At 47.1% G+C, this 20,201-nt stretch overlaps 2 protein-coding genes across 3 annotated transcripts in view; one reads left to right on the top strand and one right to left on the bottom strand.

Annotated features, from left to right (window-relative positions):
- The window catches only part of DOK1 (docking protein 1), a 313,371-nt gene extending 305,971 nt beyond the window's left edge, over positions 1–7,400 (top strand). The window contains exons 5-6 of one of the 2 annotated variants that reach the window (XR_014978268.1): positions 1,628–4,108; positions 4,356–7,400. Coding sequence is in view for 1 of the 2 variants with exons in the window: in XM_085642983.1 (XP_085499109.1) it covers positions 1,628–2,902 (1,275 nt within the window). In the remaining variant the exon portion in view is untranslated. Of the gene's footprint in view, positions 1–1,627 lie in introns of both variants that reach the window. The other variant, XM_085642983.1, reaches the window with a different exon arrangement.
- Positions 7,401–12,232: 4,832 nt separating this feature from the next.
- The window catches only part of M1AP (meiosis 1 associated protein), a 344,775-nt gene continuing 336,806 nt past the window's right edge, over positions 12,233–20,201 (bottom strand). The window contains exon 9 of the mRNA XM_085642984.1: positions 12,233–19,482. Within this exon, the coding sequence (XP_085499110.1) occupies positions 19,312–19,482 (171 nt within the window). The 3' untranslated portion in view covers positions 12,233–19,311. The remainder of the gene's footprint in view (positions 19,483–20,201) is intronic.

Below are 20,201 nucleotides of genomic sequence, written 5' to 3'. Positions count from 1 at the left end.
TGGAGCTGTGGAGTTCGTAATGACCAACTCCCAGACCATATACTCATTGTGGCTTTACTGCACTTACAATGTCTAAGAATGGATTTAGACACTGTAGAGGTACAGTGCTCATGCACTGCACTCTCACCTGTAGTCTAGTGCACCCTGCTAGAGGGGTGACTTACCTAGGCCCCAGGCAGTGGATTGCAGGCATGGCACGCAGTCGACTCTTCCCTTTTTTCTGCACCAAAACACGCAGCCTGAAATGGCAGTGTGTGGGTGTTAAGGTGCAGGGCCCCTAATGGTGGCACAATAGGTTCTGCAGCCCTTAGAGGCCTTTCCTGGTCACAGTGCCCTTGGTACCCATGGTACCTTTTACAAGGGGCTTACCTGTGGTCAGAGATGTGCCAATTGTGGATTCAAAGGTACAGTTTTGGGAAAGAACACAGGCCCTGAGAGCCTGATTGGCAGGGACCCAGGGCACAGTGGTTAAAGTGCATCAGGTAAAACATGGGGGGTAACCATGCAAAAAGGGGAGCTTTCCTACAATCATTATAACATAAGGTACATATTTTCTACTCCCAAGCTACATTCTGCAATGCATCCGTCACCGTTTTTCAGGAATAGGACACTTTACCCCACACACTTTTACTCCGTGTGCCATTATCCCGCAAATCTTTTACAACGCAATCCATTCCAACGTATTCCCCATTACAAGGTAATTTACTATTTTAACTCCACCGGGGCATTACTTTGGGGAATGTGTTGTAATAGTTTGCGGTGTAATACCGTGCATTGTAAAAGATTTTGCGGTGTAAAAACTGTGGGGTAATGGCACACGGAGTAACGCATGTGGGGTAAGGGATATTTCCCTTTTTAACACAAAACATTTCAGCCTACAGAGCACTATGCACCTTCGCGACCCGTGTTCCAGGTTCCAACGCAAATACACTTGAGGGACGGCCGCCTGACAGGATTGAATAACACAATGGAAACAGGATTCTGCTCTACAAATCTCTATATAATTTTCCATGGAGCACTTTTTCATGGCTTGTTTTAAATGATTTTTAAGGTGGATATAGCTCATACTCTGGAGCTCTAATCTAGTCAAAGAAAAGTGCTGAAGTGCAAATAAAATATTGGTTAAAAATGATCTAGCCTTTATAGTAGGAACTAAATATTTAGAAGCCAGAAGACTCCTTAAAGACTTTTCTTTACCATTTAATAGACAATGATGCCATCGTAAGATAGCAGCATGTCCGCTTATATAAGAGCTCACCAATCCTGATCTAACCTTAGGGCTTCTACTGAGACTACAGAATTCAAAGTGCAAACAGTGCGACAAATCTTCCCCTCCATCTTATGCATAAAGTGCCACTGATTAATATTGATTGTCTCTATGGCAAATAAAAGAGTCGGCAGAATCTTCATTGTATATGTTAAGAGATGATTAAAGGGCCTGTGAACCTGTTGCTCCATAAAGTGCTTTTAGTGCATTTCGATGGGTTTGATATATGTGCAATATGTTCGCTGTTGGTGACAGTCCAGAGCCGAAGCCTGCTTGTGATGGCAGATGCTCCTACGTCGGTCTGGTTGTTTTGTGCTTAATGTAAAAGGATTCCTTAAATCTCTTTTGTTTCTCCCTTAGATCATGTTTTCCTTCGAGGCCGGAAGGCGCTGTGAATCAGGCTCCGGAAACTTCACCTTCGAGACCAAGCAGGGTAATGAGATCTTCGTCATCGTCGAGTCCTCAATCAAGGAGCAAAAAGCACAAGCTGACGAGAACCGCCAGAGCTACTCATCCCTGGACGCTGACTGTCCTCTGCTCATGCAGATCAGGAACACCATTGCAGAGTCTGTGGCTGCAAGCAGTGCCAGCTCCCCTGGCGAGGAGCTCCCAGGAGATACAACCAACGTGGACATCAGACCTCCTGAAGATGCCACCAGGGCCCGGCCTATGAACAAGCTGGGCTCCAACGAGGCCTTGTTTGTGAAGAAAGAGGTGAAGGTCAGAAGCGTGGACGAGAGAGAAGCAGCCAAGATCCTCAAGGCACGGGTTCTCCCAGATCCCCCATTACCACCAGCCAAGCCTGCAGCCTTGAGCACTCCTCCTCGCTCCCCTCTCCACAAGGCACCCAGAAGCCTAGAGGACCCAACCACCGTCTACTCAGAGCCCAAGGACTCTATGAGGTTCCACAAGCCGAGTGCGGACAACTTGTACTCTGACCCTGTGGACAGCGTGGCCAGTGGCGCAGGTAAAGGTGCCACTCTGGGAAGGCCCCATGCCATGCCAGAGGAAAGGATGTTGGGCCCCCTTTATGCCGATCTCTACGAGGACGTAGACTTGGCGATGCTGAATCCACCTCCAGAGGCCAAAGGGAAGGTTCCAAAGGGAAACCATATATATGACGAGCCAGAGGGCAGAGCTCGGGCTCCTGCCCCGATGCCCACCCCGAACCTAGCTGCTTTGAGAATCTATGATGAAGCTGTTCCGTCACAGGATGCTTGGAAGACCCAGGCTATAGACGAGAAGCTTGGGTACGAATACCCCTACAATCCTAGCTTTGACGATTATTCTGTGCCTTTGTCCCAACCACTCAACCAGAAGCCGAAAGCCAAACCCAAGGGTCCGAAACCTGTGCCTGCCCCAAAGCCTCATGTGACCAGGCTCGGTGAGCGGCTTGGGGACCCAAGCATCTCAGGGAGAGAGAGCTTAGCCTGCAGAGGCCCATGGGGCACTCACAACTTTAACAACAGCAACAGCAGCCTCAGCTCTGATGCAGTCTACAGCCGTGTAATCAAGCCGGGCAGAGGACCCGTGGCCACACTGCCTTCCTCCAGCGACCAGAGGGAAGGTGGCCATGAGCCATCGGTGGAACAGCAGAGAAGCATCAGCATTTATGAGGACCTTGGGGTGTTGTAGTGAGTGGGGTCTAGTATGAGCAGTGCCTGTGGGTACAGTCCAGGGGCACAGGAGTCTGAAAAACACATCACCCATTCAGTGCCATCCCAAGATATCAAAGGACTGAGCAGGCTGCCAACACTCCTTAGGAAACCCTTCTACTGCCTACTCCTGGTACCTACTCTGTTTTGTATCCATTCAGCTCTATGCTGCCTTCACATACATGTCAAATGGCACCCCTCACATGCCAAAAGGCACCCTTCACATGCCAAAGGCCTCCTCACAGGTCAGTGACGCATTCCAAGGGCACCCTCGACGACAAGTACACTGTGACAAGCCAAGGGCAATCTTACTTGACAAGGGCATCGTCACATGCCAAGGGCACAGTCGTAAGCAAACGTCTAGTTCTCATATCAAGGGCACCCTCACGTTTTAAGACACCATCACATATCAGGGGGTCCCTCAGATGCCAATGGCCTCCTCACATACAAGGGGTACTCACATACCTCACATGCCAAGGAGATCCCCACATATCAAGGACTTCCTCTGATGCGAAGGGCACATCACATGAGTAGGGCACCTTCAGATGCCAAAGGCCTTCAGATGATAAGGGCACTGTGGGAAGCCAAGGGCACCCTGTCATGCCACAACAACACTCTGCTGCATGTTTAGGGAAGAGGGAAACAGGGACACTGCACATCCCTATTAATGTTACTTTAGTCGCCTACTTGTGCCCGCGTCAGTGCCTCCTGGTATGACCCCTAAGGGTCGCCTCATGTTCAGGACAGCAGTCTAGGTGACTGCCCCTCTGCTGAGGCTACTCTGCCCGTCTTTCTAGGTGACTCTGTCCCTCTGTTGAGGGGACTCTGCCCCTCTGCCGAGGTGACACTGCCCTCTGTTGAGGCGACTCTGCCCCTCTGTTAAGGCGACTCTGCCCTCCTATCGAGGTGACTCTGTCCCCCTATTGAGGTCGAGGCGGCTCTGCCCTTCTGTCGAGGCAACTCTGATCCCTGGCGAGGTGACTCCTGCCCCCTGTCAAGGTGACTCTGCCCTCTGTAGAGGTGACTGCCCTCTGTCGAGGTAACTCTGATCCCTGGCGAGGGGACTCCTGCCCCCTGTCAAGGTGACTCTGCCCTCTGTAGAGGTGACTGCCCTCTGTCGAGGTAACTCTGATCCCTGGCGAGGTGACTCCTGCCCCCTGTCAAGGTGACTCTGCCCTCTGTAGAGGTGACTGCCCTCTGTCGAGGTAACTCTGATCCCTGGCGAGGTGACTCCTGCCCCCTGTCAAGGTGACTCTGCCCTCTGTAGAGGTGACTGCCCTCTGTCGAGGTAACTCTGATCCCTGGCGAGGTGACTCCTGCCCCCTGGCGAGGTGACTCCTGCCCCCTGTCGAGGTGACTCTGCCCTCTGTCAAGGTGACTCTGCCCTCTGTAGAGGTGACTGCCCTCTGTCGAGGTGACTCTGCCCTGTCGAGGTGACTCTGCCCTGTCGAGGTGACTCTGCCCCTCTGTCTAGCTGACTCTGCCCTCTGTAGAGGTGACTGCCCTCTGCCGAGGTGACTCTCCCCTGTGTCGAGGCAACTCTGCCCTTCTGTTGAGGTGACTCCTGCCCCCTGTTGAGTCGACTCCGCACCTCTATCAAGGCGACTCGGTCCCCCTTTCGAGGTGAGTCTGCCCTTCTGTCCATCACTCTGCCCTCCTGTTGAGGTGACTCCTCCAATATTGAGGGTGACTCTGCCCCTCTGTTAAGACGTCTTTGCCCCTCACTGCCCCCTGTCGAGGTGACTCTGCTCCTCTATCGAGGTGACTGCACCCCTGTCACACGAGTCTGCCCCTCTGTTGAGAGGACTCTGCCCCTCTGTCGAGTTGACTTTGCCCCCCTGTTGAGGTGACTGCCCCCTGTTGAGGTGATTCTGCCCCTGTCGAGACGACTGGCCCTCTGTGGAGGTGACTCTGCCCTCTGTCGAGATGACTCAGCCCCTCTGTCGAGATGACTCAGCCCCTCTGTCGAGACGACTCTTCCTATCTGTCGAGGCGACTCTTCCTATCTGTCGAGGCGACTCTTCCTATCTGTCGAGGCGACTCTTCCTATCTGTCGAGGCGACTCTTCCTATCTGTCGAGGCGACTCAGCCCCTCTGTCGAGATGACTCAGCCCCTCTGTCGAGACGACTCTTCCTATCTGTCGAGGCGACTCTTCCTATCTGTCGAGGCGACTCTTCCTATCTGTCGAGGCGACTCTTCCTATCTGTCGAGGCGACTCTTCCTATCTGTCGAGGCGACTCTTCCTATCTGTCGAGGTGACTCTGCCCCTCTGTCGAGACGACTCTGCCCCTCTGTCGAGACGACTCTGCCCCTCTGTCGAGGTGACTGTACCTCAGTCGAGGCAACCGGGCCCTCTGTCCCTGCCCCACATTCAACCTAGGGATGTGCCTAGAAGTTTCAGGTCTAGTGCAAGGCACTATGTCAAGGAGCCTTCTACACAGATAGCTAGCTGCTCTTGAGACGCCACGGTGTTTGTGTTTGAAAGTGGCACCAGTGGGTGGGGGTGCACGGAGTAAGACCCAAGGAAAGAGCTGTTTGTGACTGTGCTTCACTATAGGAGAAACTCATGTGCCACAGAGAATGAGCTCAGAGGAGCATATTTACAAGACCATTGCGCTGCAGGTGCATCACTCTTGTTGAAGCTCCGGTGGTGCTGCGACCTGGTCCATATTTACAAGGCCACGCAAAGCCACCCCGCGTGGCTTTACAAGGCCTTGTAAATACGGCTCCTTTTCATGCAACACTTTGCGTGAAAGGGGCGTGCAATGGGTGTTGCTGTGGGTGAACCAACGCAACACTCATTGCTTTTTGACGCTGCCCCAGAGATAATAGGGCAGGTAAATCTGAGGCAGTACCAAAAACTAAGGCCATTGAAAAGCAGGTGTTAGTGGCGCAACGTAGAGAAATACTTATATTTCTTCTTGTTTTTTGCTGTATGTGTGATAATGATTGTTTATGTGCCCGAAGGGACACCTTCCTGCACATAAATAATTATCCCTGCAATGCAGGCACCCTTCCACCATGGCGCAAGGGTGTCTACATTGGCGCTACGCAGCTTTTTTAGCACCAGCACAAAGGAGAACACATGCGTGCGCAGTAATCCTGTATATAAGGCACATCCCAGCGGTTTTTTATGACGCAGCACATCTAAATTGCCTGCAGCGCCATGCTGTGCCAGTCCTTTGTAAATATACCCAAGAATCAGCGTTCTGTGCGCAGCAGGTGCAGTGACACCTGGTAGAGTTCACTTGAATCAATCAATTGTGATATGCGAATCCTTGGACCAGGTATAGATTACACCTGGTGTGTAGAAGCACTGTTTATTGGTTTTAACTAAAACTGTTTTATTACACATTTTTATTCATTAAGTAATATGTGTTTGTTCTGTTTTAATTCCCAAAATACTCTTGTGGGAGGGATGAGAAAGGGATCACACAGACTTTTTTACTCAGCAAAGAAATAAAAGCCTCCTCACTTCATAAAGAGAAACCAGGAAATGATCTCAAACAGGGAAACCAGGGACCCTTTCACCCCAAACTTGTCACCTGGCACAGGAAAACCTGGAACGAAGCTGGCACCTACTACAGATAAACTTAGGCACAGGGTTCAAAAGACGTTTAAAAGGTGTTGTGCGCCTTATAAAGGCCATCTTTTTATTTTGTCTCGTGGAACGAACTCATCACCTACAGGAGACAAATCAGGATCAGACCTGTCATCTGCCACACATTACGTAGAAACTGGGGGGCATATTTATAAGCCCCTCTGCATTGCCCTCGACGCAAATGTAAAATAAGATTTATGAACCCATGCAAGGCTACCTTGCATGGCCCTGCGTGACTTCATAAATCTTGAGTAATGTAACGCAGTGCAAATCGCTGCGTTGCATTCCATGGGCGTTGCCTGGGTGTTACCAAGCAACATCTACTGATTTTGACGCATTCCCAGATTTTCAAGAACTTGTAAACTTGGGAATGCGCCAATAAGATACGCCTCCCCAGCAGAGGCATAACGAGAAGTAATATCTTTGTATCTTCTAATTTATTCCTCTTTCTATGTGGGCTGCACACATAAAAAGCCTCCCATGATTGATTTTGTGCCGGAAGGTGCCCCTTCCTGAACCAAAACAATGCTGCATGCAACGGAGGCAGCTTGCACTATGATGCGAGGGTGCCTATGTTGGCGCTAGGCTGCCAAAAAGGTGCCAACGTGGGTGGAAAGGACAGGAATGCCCTGTACTAGATACAGCGCATTCCTGCCCTCCCCTGTGATGCAGAGCAGCGCAACAAGAGGACTTTCTGCACTGCCCTGCTCCACAGAAGGCATAAATAAGCCCCTGGGGTCGTACCTCCTGTACACTCACTGGGTTACTAGATTCTGCGGTTTCGCACGTTAATGTATGTCTGACTTCACCTAGATGGAACCAATTTCGAACAGCTGCAGAATCTAACCATATGTGGCAAATAAAACAGAAACTTCGCTTTGTTGTCATTTATTATACATAAAAATCAGACGTCCTTCTGGGAGAGTGGAAGTCATGGGGCTCAAAGACAAGGGGTTTGTTATCCACCTTTGCCGCAAGAGCTGTGCCTACAAGCCACTAGTGCACCGTGTAGCAGACTGGTGTGAGGCGAACTGAACAAAACTCGTGGGGTGCACGCCTTCTTAACAGCACCGCAGTAGGGACACTGTGTAGTGTATTATGACTGGGCCCCCTAACTGCATCTAGTGTATGTGTGAGGAGAGCTTGGTTACAAGAGGTCCTGGGTACACCTAGGAGGGGGTCTTTCCTGTATATGTGTAAGGCAGGATGGTGCTCCATAGAGTTTAACGGTCACCAAGCTGTCCACCTACTTCCCTGCAGAAACTATGTAAAGCCAAGTCCATGCGTCTCGTTGGACATTACATGAACCCAAAGCTAATGAGAACATCATCATTGTGTTACCTTCCTGGACAAGGTGTGTTCCAGGTGGCCATCGGCTGAGCTGTTTGAAACAGAGGTGGACAAGGGGTGTTCCAGCAGGTCAGCAACTGGACTGACAGAAGCAGAGGTGGGCAAGTGTGTTCCAGGTGGCCAGCGGTTGGGCTGGCGGAAGTGGACATTGTATGTTCCAGCAGGGCAGCGGCTGGGCTGACAGAAGCAGAGGTGGGCAAGTGTGCTCCAGGAGGTCAGCTGCACTTGAACAAAAACCTGTAGCTAAGGGTGTGGCCAAGGCTGCCCACCTATACAAAGAAATGGGGCATCTCTCCATTTACTAGTATTTTGTGCCCTGCTCTGCCCAAGACACCAGGACCTACCAGCTCAAGTCTAGAAAATAAAAGTGACAGTTCTCATTGGTAGTTGGTGAGCGCGGAGCTGAATCACATCCAATGGAAATGCACTTTGTAATCATTGGCAGCATCCAGAAGTCTGAAACTGCACCTTATCCAGCCAGAGCCCCTGAGCGTAAAGACTGAAGATGAACTGAACTGCAGTCTTTCCCCCATCACTGGGAACTGCAACAAAGCGTCTACGGAATAAGCAGAGACAACCGACTGCCCTGGTGCTCCTGAGGTGTGGTCTCAGTATGCAGTGTTCTAAAGAGCTGATTGCACTCGGGCTGCCACAAGCACTGCAAAGGGCTACTTCCCTGCACAAAAACAATCCTTAGAGGCATACTTCCCTTTCTATGTGTGCTGCAGAATGCAGCACACATAGAAAGCAGTAACAGGAAGAAATGAACATATTTCTCCTTGTTACGCCTCCCTCAGATAGGAGCATCATGTTGGCGCAATAGCAAGGTTTACTGCCTTTAATAAATCTGGGTTTGTATCAAATACATGTGTGGATGTATGACGCCCAGGCTCCACTGATATAATGCCTGCCCAACACTGTGTTACATTTTTTTTCCATGTCACGCAGGGCGACACAAATTGTCCCTTGTGTGGTTTTCTAAAACTTGCCTAGCATTTTGCATCATGTCTGTGCCAAAAAAGTGGCGCAACCGCAATGTAAAATGTTAGTAAATCGGGCCCAAGTTCTTTGTTCCAACCTGTCATGTCCAGTGGTCAGGGGTCTTGGCAACTCAAGGCAACTAAGCAAAACGTGTGAGAAGTATTTCTATTGTCCTGGAACCACAAAACCAGATAAGACTGTGAGCTCACTGAGCTGGGTAATGAGATCAAACAAATAATTTGTAGCCAGCCATTAGTCGGGTCCTGGCCTGGCCCTGGGACCCCAAGTGTAGTCTAGCACTCCGTTATTGAATAACATCCAAAATCATGTGGAGCGTCAGTCAGGGAGCTTGTGGTGCGAGCCTCCTCCATAGTTAAATATGCTGGCTCAACCAGGATGGAGAAATAAGGATCAGAATGTCATCTGATGATGCACTAGAGACTTTCAATCCTACACAACCCTAATATGCGTTCTTTAAAAATAAAATTCTAGATTTGACATCTGAATGGGGAGGTCTCATCTGTCCACGCATTGATTCCTTTTAGAGTCTCTCTAGGCACATTGACCAGTGCAAGATATGACATTGAATGCTACAAGAACGTCCAGCTGGGCTTCAGGATACTTTTCGGTTCTGGGATTATCAACGTCCAGCTGGGCTTCATGATACTTGTCGGTTCTGGGTTTATAAACGTCCAACTTGGCTTCAGGATACTTGTCGGTTCTGGCATTATCAACGTCCAGTTTGGCTTCATGATACTTGTCAATTCTGGCATTATCAACATCCAGCTTGGCTTCATGATACTTGTCGGTTCTAGTATTATCAATGTCCAGTTTGGTTTCATGATACATGTCGGTCTGGGATTATCAACGCCCAACTTGGCTTCATAGTTGTCGGTTCTGGGTTTCTAAACGTCCATCTTGGCTTCATGATACTTGTCAATTCTGGCATTATCAACGTCTGTCTTGGCTTCATGATACTTGTCGGTTCTGGGTTTATAAACGTCCATCTTGGCTTCATGATACTTGTCGGTTCTGGGATTATCAACGTCCAGTTTGGTTTCATGATACATGTCGGTCTGGGATTATCAACGCCCAGTTTGGCTTCATAGTTGTCGGTTCTGGGTTCATAAACGTCCATCTTGGCTTCATGATACTTGTCGGTTCTGGGATTATCAACGTCCAGTTTGGCTTCATGATACTTGTCGGTTCTGGGATTATCAACGTCCGTCTTGGCTTCATGATACTTGTCGGTTATGGGATTATCAACGTCCAGTTTTGCTTCATGATACTTGTCGGTTCTGGGATTATCAATGTCCATCTTGGCTTCATGATACTTGTTGCTTCTGGGATTATCACCGTCCACCTTGGCAACATGATAGTTGTCGGTTCTGGGATTTTCAACGTGGAGCTTGGCTTCAGGACACTTGTCGGTTCTGGGATTATCAACGTCCAGTTTTGCTTCATGATACTTGTCGGTTCTGGGATTATCAACGTCCACCTTGGCTTCATGATACTTGTCGGTTCTGGGATTATCAACGTCCATCTTGGCTTCATGATACTTGTTGCTTCTGGGATTATCAACGTCCATCTTGGCTTCATGATACTTGTTGCTTCTGGGATTATCAACGTCCACCTTGGCAACATGATAGTTGTTGGTTCTGGGATTATCAACGTGGGGCTTGGCTTCAGGATACTTGTCGGTTCTGGGATTATCAACGTCCAGTTTTGCTTCAGGACACTTGTCGGTTCTGGGATTATCAACGTCCAGTTTTGCTTCATGATACTTGTCGGTTCTGGGATTATCAACGTCCATCTTGGCTTCATGATACTTGTTGCTTCTGGGATTATCAACGTCCATCTTGGCTTCATGATACTTGTTGCTTCTGGGATTATCAACGTCCACCTTGGCAACATGATAGTTGTTGGTTCTGGGATTATCAACGTGGAGCTTGGCTTCAGGACACTTGTCGGTTCTGGGATTATCAATGTCCAGTTTTGCTTCAGGACACTTGTCGGTTCTGGGATTATCAACGTCCAGTTTTGCTTCATGATACTTGTCGGTTCTGGGATTATCAACGTCCACCTTGGCTTCATGATACTTGTCGGTTCTGGGATTATCAACGTCCATCTTGGCTTCATGATACTTGTTGCTTCTGGGATTATCAACGTCCACCTTGGCAACATGATAGTTGTCGGTTCTGGGATTATCAACGTCCATCTTGGCTTCATGATACTTGTCGGTTCTGGGATTATCAATGTCCATTTTGGCTTCATGATACTTGTTGCTTCTGGGATTATCAATGTCCACCTTGGCAACATGATAGTTGTTGGTTCTGGGATTATCAACGTGGGGCTTGGCTTCAGGATACTTGTCGGTTCTGGGATTATCAATGTCCAGTTTTGCTTCAGGACACTTGTCGGTTCTGGGATTATCAACGTCCAGTTTTGCTTCATGATACTTGTCGGTTCTGGGATTATCAACGTCCACCTTGGCTTCATGATACTTGTCGGTTCTGGGATTATCAACGTCCATCTTGGCTTCATGATACTTGTTGCTTCTGGGATTATCAACGTCCACCTTGGCAACATGATAGTTGTCGGTTCTGGGATTATCAACGTCCATCTTGGCTTCATGATACTTGTCGGTTCTGGGATTATCAATGTCCATTTTGGCTTCATGATACTTGTTGCTTCTGGGATTATCAATGTCCACCTTGGCAACATGATAGTTGTTGGTTCTGGGATTATCAACGTGGGGCTTGGCTTCAGGATACTTGTCGGTTCTGGGTTTATAAACGTCCATCTTGGCTTCAGGACACTTGTGGGTTCTGGGATTATCAACGTCCATCTTGACTTCATGATACTTGTCAGTTCTGGGATCATTAACATGCAGCTTGGCTTCATGATACTTGTCGGTTCTGGGTTTATCAACAGACAAAGCCACATGGTGATGCTTCTTAGAACCATCTCATGTATTATCCACTTTGTGACTAATTCACACAATAGAGGAATCTCCAATTACATGCTGGTTAATTGCAGCAATAGTTTCAAATGGTTGTTTTTTAATCTGCACATTTACAGTAACCCGAACACTTAGCAGTAAATATTTGCAGGTGCGACTTAGGCATTATACGCCTAACTGGTGGCAGATACCACGTGGCCACCACACCTGCTGAATCGAGACAAACTTTGATGCCCTGTGACCATCACAAGTTTACCTTGCTCAAACTTTTGCTTAAGTCCAACATGTGAGCCTGTAGCCACCACCCTATGGCACAAGAGTTCCATGAAATTTGATATCACAACAATCAATCTAATCATTGTGGGGTGATCTAATTGAACCTAACCGGTCGTGACCACGTTAGGTTCTCAAGTGGGGAGTGGACACTCTGAGACCGCGTAGATTCTCCAGCTTAACTGACCCCTCAGTCTTTAGTCTCCAGCCTACCCGATCTCTCAGTTTTTAGTCTCCAGCCTACCTGACTCTTCAGTCTTTAGTCTCCAGCCTACCCGACCCCTCAGGCAGGGCCTCATTTACAACGCTCCTGTGCCACCTGCGGGTCTTTGCCCTGCTCCATATTTCCAATGCAGCTCTAAGCCACTTTAACGCGGCCTTGTAAATATTGTTCCCTTTGACGCAGTTTTCTGCGTTAAAGGAGCAGGCAATGGGTGTTGCTGTGGGTGCTCCAAGCAACACCCATGGCTTTTTGATACTGCCTCAGATTTACAAGGAATGAAAAATCGGAAGCAGCGACAAAAAACGCCTCCCCAGGGGAGGCGTATGGGTGGCACAACAAGGAGAAATACTTTTATTTCTCCACATTTTTTGCTCTTTCCATCTGTGCTGCATTCTGCAGCACACATAGAAGGAGCAAAATGCCATGAATGACTGTATTTTGGCAGGAAGGTGTCCCTTCCTGCACAACAATAATCATGCCTGCAACGCAAGCACCCTTGCATCATGGTGCAAGGGTGTCTGCGGGGCTGCTGTTTATATGTCAGCGCAGGGGTGAGTACAGGAATGCACCGTATTCTTGTAAATACAGCGCATTCCTGCACTTAGACAATGACTCAGCTCGGCGCAGCAAAATTGCTTGCAGCACTGCGCTGCGCCATTGTCTTGTAAATATGCTCCTCAGTCTTTTGTCTCCAGCCTACCCAACCCCACAGTCTTAAGTCTCCAGCGTACCCAACCCCTAAATCTTTTGTCTCCAGCCTACCTGACCCCTAAGCTTTAGTCTCCAGCCTATCCGACCCCTTAGTCTTTAGTCTCCAAGATACCCGACCCCTCAGTCTTTAGTCTCCAGCGCACCCGACCCCTAAGTCTTTAGTCTCCAGCCTACCCAACCCTTCAGTCTTTAGTCTCCAACCTACCTGGCCCCTAAGCTTTAGTCTCCAGCCTACCCGACCCCTGAGTCTTTATTCTCCAGCTTACACAACCCCTCAGTCTTCAGCCTACTGGACTCCACAGTCTTTAGTCTCCAGCCTACCCAACCCCTCAGTCTTCAGTCTCCCGCCTACCTGACCCCTCAGTCTTCAGTTTCCAGCCTACACGACCCCTCAGTCTTTAGTCTCCAGCCTACATGACCCCTCAGTCTTAAACAGGAGCCGCCCAGTGTTTAAAATGACTTCAACTGGGGAGTGAGTTATAATCTATGACATCTAGTATGTTTTGTTCAGTGGCGTAACAAAAGTTCAGGGGGCCCCTCTGCAAGGTACACAGAGGGGCCCCCCGCTCCAGATTTAATCCAGAGCTGTCAGGCTGGAGTAGTGTGCTGAAGGGGCCCCCTGCAGCTCGGGGCCCCCCGCACCGCGGGGGCCTGTGTTACGCCCCTGGTTTTGTTCATTCACTTTCACATATGATTCACTAACACCTAGTGCTTCCACTTATCTGATAAAAGCCCAGGCCAGGGGTTGTTATCAGGGGCTCAAGCATGCTGGTCTGAATTACAGGGGATTTTAATCGTAGCACGGGGAGGCCTTGAGCAAAAATAACTATCACATTTTTAGGTAATTTGAACTTTTCATTCCTCACCTGCCTTACAGATGTATTGTATCTTCTAGCCTTTCTATACAGAGTGACTCCTTTCAGTGAGTTTGGAGAATACCAACATGTGTGAAGGGCGGGCCCTATGATAAAGTATGCCACCTAAGGGTGGGCGAGGCTCAGCGTTCTTAAAAGACTCTTACTATTGGCTTGAACCAGCATCATTGTTCTGCACTTGGGTATCTCTAACTAGGAGTCCGCTCTGTCCAGCTCGTGCCTGCACTGTATTGGTTATCGTCCTGGTTCTAGTCCTTGAGATCTTGTGGGTATTCGTGTCCATTAGCCCAGCTCATTGGGGATGGAGGAAGACTGATGCTTACCACTCAGCACTGCCATTTGTGGTGTCTGGTATGTCCTGAGTTTCACTTCATCAAAAGGGGTGACATCCTCTGTTCAAGGATGTCACCAAAGTGTGATATCTGTTTAAGGATGTTGCCTATTCTATGTCATCCAAGGGTGACATCTGTTCAAAGATCTCACTCATTCTATGACATTTAAGGGTGACATCTGTTCAAGGATATCACCCATTCTACTCACTCATTCTATGACATTTAAGGGTGACATCTGTTCAAGGATATCACCCATTCTATGTCACCCAAGGGTGGAATCTGTTCAAGGATGTCACCCATTCTATGCCATCCAAGGTTGACATCTCTTCAAGGATGTCACCCATTCTGTGTCCCCAAGGGTGACATCTGTTCAAGGATGTCAACCCTTCTGTGTCCCCAAGGGTGACATCTGTTCAAAGATGTCACCCATTCTGTGTCCCCAAGGGTGATATCTGTTCAAGGATTTCACCTATTCTATGTCACCCAAGGGTGACATCTTTTGTTCCAGGATGTCACCCATTCTGTGTCCCCAAGGGTGACATCCTTTTATTGTAGGCTGTCACCCATTCTATGTCACCCAAGGGTGACCTCTTTTGTTCAAGGATGTTGCTCATTCTAGGTCACCCAAGGGTGACATCCTCTGATCGAGAAACAGGTTTTGGAATCCAGAGAGTATCCTGAGTTCCCGAGATAAGCAGGGGTTGGGATGAGACACTTTGAAAGGAGTATTTGTTGGGTTTTGTATTGCTCTTCTGTAGTCCATGAGATTTTGCTGATAGTGCAGTTTATCTTCTAGATCAGATTTATATTCAATTTGCCCTTCAGTGACCGACTGAATGTTTTGAGAAATAAAAGTTTTGCTGTAAACCACACGCAGGCTCTTTGTTTCCATGCAGTGAAGAATCCTCATTAGAAGATGAGATGATGGAAACCGCGATAGGTCTCAAAGACGCTCTGAAACGTGATACTGGTTTTTCAACGTGGATCTTGCATTGAAGAGAACAACTTTAGTAGATGGAACTCATGATTAACGATTGCAATAAATAACATTTATTAAGAATATTAAGAATCAGAATCAATAATGATAAAAACAAATATGCCCATGAATGCAAACAGCAGGACCAAGAAACCTTTCTGGCCTAGAATAAATTTTTCAAAAAAACATTTTTTTTGACATCATAACCGTCATTGTAACTTCATAAAATGTTTAACAACTTAAAATTATGTTTTAAATATTGCTAGACAACCTCCATGTAACTCATGTAAATAACTGAATAAAAATTTACGAATGATCTTGGTATGCTCTATGCACAGAAATTCTGGAAGTTTCAGATGACCTTGTAAAACATTGTCTGTAGATTAATTATTTCAACATCTTAATGATCTTTTAAAAACGATTTCAAATTTCTTCTTAGACCTTCAATAGAAAGAAGAAATCCTTCTGGACGTCTATGGTCCTCACAACTTGTGTAATGCTTGTTACGGAACGTTACAAGATCTTAGAGACTTTTGCAAAGCCCTATTTGGGTCATTAGAGGACTTTTGTAAAGCCTTCTAGAGCTTTTCAGAAACCTCCTACAGATCTTTAAGATGTCTACAACACCTGCTACAGGTCTTCATTGCACTTTTGAAAAGCCTTCTATTGATATTCCTGGGAGGTTTGTAAGCCTTCTGAGAGTTGCACAGCTACAGACCCTAAGGGCCGCTTGAAGATCTATCCTAGACCAGTGTTTGTAAGACCCTGCAACACTTTTCAAAAGTTCTTTCACTAAAACCAATAAGCATTTGACTGGATTCTTAGGAGAAACTTAACAGGGCAATTCTTTAGAACATATTAAGACTACTTAACGGCCACAATAGCAGTTTGTCGAGTTTTGCATCACAGTTACAAGTATGAACCTGTTACAGTCATAAATGATGAGATGGAAGATGAGTACTTTACATCCACAATATTAAAGGTAGGTCTAGGAAAGCTGGACCGATGCCAGATTTTCAACATAACCACGTAAGCGAATTGTATACACGATAAATCTATACGCATCCCATTTACGTAGTCTATGGTTCACCTGAAAATCTGGCTTGGATCGGCCACTCCTGGTCTTTGAGTAGACACCCACGCTCTTCATCAACAATAATAATTTGGCTCATGCAGATTCACCCCCCGATGAGCCTCTGTCCAAAGAGAACAGATCTGATGCAGTGTCAGAAGTGAGATGTAATGCTAATGCAAGTCTTTGGGGGTGTCGTAGAAATGACCTCAAGGGGGGCTTCTCCCTTCAGAGTGCTTCAAACAGCTCTCCGAAGTCACAAAAGAGGCAAAGGTCAGGGTTGCAAGTCTTATCACTTGCTGCACGTGGGATAGTCTGACATCTTTGTTATAAATGAAACCCAGACTACAGATTATTTTGGATAACCTAAGAGAAGAGATGGATTTGGAAGCCTTGTCCGTGTTCAGTCGTATGTGGATCATATGAACAAGTAAACAATTTGCAACATGTTCAATAGGAAATAGCTTGTCTTGTCTTAAAGGAAGCCTCAGCTGTAACTTCAAACATTTGACAGGTGCTTGAGCAAAAAACAGGAATTATTCATAATATGCTGCACCGTTAGGAACGCGACAAAAAATACCATGTAGGGCAAATCGTTGAAACATAGGACTGCGCCCTTGCCCTTCTGCAATAACCAACCAGGAACTATCTGGTTTGAGAGCTTTAGACCCGGTTGGGTCAGGAGACACTGCATGTGCTCTGACACCCTATTGACCTGATTAAGGCCAGTTTAAAGCAGGAGAACCTTTCTATAAACCTACCACACTCTGTCAGAGAGCAGCCATAAGGTGCAAGCTCTATTGGAGAGGAGACACCGGAATGCAGACCATACTATACTGCCAGACCCAAGATCAGAGAAGATCTCGGGATGTGAATCCCTCTTGGCTCAGAGAAGCTCTCTGGTACAGACTCTATGATTATTGTGGCCCAATCAGAGACAAGCTCTCATGGGTGGACTCTGTGTATCTTTGTGGTTCGATTAGCGAGAAGCTCTTGGGGTGTGAACTCTATGATTCTTTGTTGCAGAATAACAGATATGCTGTCAGGGTGTGAACTCTATGGTCCTTCAAGGCACAATCATAGATATGTTCTCAGGGTGTGAACTCTATGACTCTTCATGACACAATCATAGAGATGCTCTCAGGGTGTAAACTCTATGATCCTTCATGGCACAATCACAAAAGGTCTCAGGGTGTGAATTCGATGATCCTTCATGACACAATCATAGAAATGCTCTCAGGGTGTGAACTCTATGATCCTTCATGGCACAATCATAGAAATGCTCTCAGGGTGTGAACTCTGATTATTTGTGGCCTAATCAGAAGCCCTCTGTATGAACTGTATGATCCTTTGAGATCCAGCCAGAAACAAGCTTGTGGAGTGAATATTCTATGATCCAACTGGGTCTGATTAGGAAGCAGCTCTCGGGGTGCAAACTGCATGACCCTTCTTGGTCCAATCAGAGACCAGCTCGCAAGGTTCAGGTTCTTTGATAAACGCTAAATCAAAGCAGAGCAATCTGTGGCCCACGGAACTTACGACCATTCTTGGTCGAATCTGAGAAGAGCTCTAGAGACGTTGGTGCTATGAATCTTCTGGGTTCCCTTGGAGACCTGCTCATGGTATACATGCTATGTGACCCACAAAGTGTCTTTTCAGTGAACAGCTTATGGATTACTCGGCTATAACCGTTCTGAATACAATCAAGGAAAAGCTTGAGTGGTGGTGGCTTGTCAACCCTTCTACTTTCTAAAGGGAGCAGCTCACTGGATACAGACCACCACCTGCACTGTGCCTTATCAGTAATCAGCCCTAGGGATACACTACCTATGACCCTTCTGGGTAGAATTAAAGAACAGGCAGTGTCGGTTCCATAATCCCGCTGGATTAAAATAAATATTAAGTCACGAGATATAGGCTCTTTAAATTGCACTCTGTGGTATTAAAGAACAAATGATTACACACAGGATCCCTCCTGATCATAGCAGAGAGCTGTTGAAAGGAACACAGGCTCATACAGTAACGATGCTTCTTTTGAAAGAGCGGCTGATTTGGTCAAGAACCCTACTGTGCTCTATGCTAGTAGCATCGGTGAAGCCATGCAACAGCATTCCCCTGGCACCTGGTTGCTTGACCACAAAGCCAGTATGACTGTGCGCTTAGGGTGCAGCACCACACTCCGGAGATTACAGCATAAGCCTCCCTTTTCCTACCCGTCACCTTAAGTACAGGTATGCTGATGGTCTATAGTTATTGGGTCTCTAGTAGTGAGAACATGAGGCAATATATGCCTACTTAGAATAGTAGGTATTAGACTGTAGACGTGCTGTCCAAATTTGTTGAACATTGTTCCCTTGATGCTGTGCAGCTTGGCTTAATCGTATAAAGCTTACATCCAAAATCACAGCCCCATAAATTGATGGGTCTAAATGCCTTAAAATAGAATCCATTCTCCACGCACCATTGCTCTAACAGATGGAGGCAGATGAATTTGTCTCTCATCTATCTCAGGACGACCATCTTGGATATACACTTTTTATATGCAACAGCCTGCTGTCCAACCTGAGGTCTACCATGAATGAAACAAATGAAGAAAGAGCTTTCAAGCTATCACATGTCAGCCATCTTGGGTGTACACCTTTTGTATCCAACAACATGATGTTCAAGATGTCTAACCAGAGGTATACCATGAAAGAAATGAAGAAAGAGCTCTCAAGCTATCACAGGTTGGCCATCTTGGGTGTACACCTTTCTTATGCTACAGCGTGATGTTCAGCCAGAGGCTCGCCATGAAACAAATGAAACAAAAGCTCTCAAGCTATCACAGGTCGGCCATCTTGGGTGTACATCTTTTGTATGATGCTGAGGGATGTCTGATCACATACCTACCACAAAACATAGCAGTTGTGAAGCCATGCACAGAAGGAGATGCAGCGCCTGTGCAGACACCAGAAAGGACAGGATAAGACATGGGCCCTGGACAGAGCCATGTGCAGCCCACTGGGTTTAGACTTCATTTTGAGTACGGGATCCTAAAATCCATGCAGAAATTCATCATCGTCAGAGAACAAGCTGAGGTCGCAGGTGTCCTTGTTGAAGGGGATGGGCTTGAAGACTTTGGGAGGTGGGCAAGGTGGCACATGGATCATCGGCAGTGGGGCGACCCTGGCCCGGGCTTTGGTGTGGACATGCTGGTTCTGCAGCTGGAAGAAAGTGATAAACATAGCCAATAACAAGCCTTACCGTGGCCAACAGAGCCAATCCTCATTTCAATGGAAGGAAAGAAGTGAAAAAGGAGGAAAAGTTGGAGAAGAAAGGGAATAGAAAAAGAGCAAATGTGAGAGGGTTGAAGTAAACATAGAAAATGCAAGTAAACGAGAGGGAGAAAAGACAAATTAATAACTGAGGAGGTAAAGAATAGGGGTTAGTAGTAAACAAAGGATTGATGAAGCAAATAAGGACAAGTAGATGAATATAAGGAGGAGCTGAACTAAACAATGAGAGGGAGTAAGTACACAAGGGAGGGTGAGATTAAATGAATACAGTAAAAATCAATAGGAAAGATAAAAACAGGGAGGGGTGGAAGTCAAACACAGATAAATGGAAGCCAACAAGCAGGGTTGAAAAAAATGGAGGTTGCAAGCAAATCGGCAAGAGAGGAAGTTAAACAGGGAGAGTGAAAGTAAATGGTGATGCAAGGAAGAAAGCAAATCAAAATAAATGAAAGAATGTAAGTTAAGATAAAACGAGGGTTCAAAGAAAATACAAGAGGGCGTAAGTGAGAGGACTGAAGTGTGCAGTTACCATAGGATGGATTGAAGATGTATGGAAGTAAATAAAGGAGAATTAAATTAAACATCTGTGGATGAAATGAGAAGAGCAAGGATCAAAGTAATGCATGAGAGTGAACGAGGCAGGGTGG

The sequence above is a fragment of the Triturus cristatus genome, chromosome 2_2, assembly GCF_964204655.1.
Source record: "Triturus cristatus chromosome 2_2, aTriCri1.1, whole genome shotgun sequence".
Taxonomy (NCBI): Eukaryota; Metazoa; Chordata; class Amphibia; order Caudata; family Salamandridae; genus Triturus; species Triturus cristatus.
The sequence above is the reverse complement of the archived record's forward strand: the minus strand, read 5'-3'. Positions and strand labels throughout refer to the sequence as shown.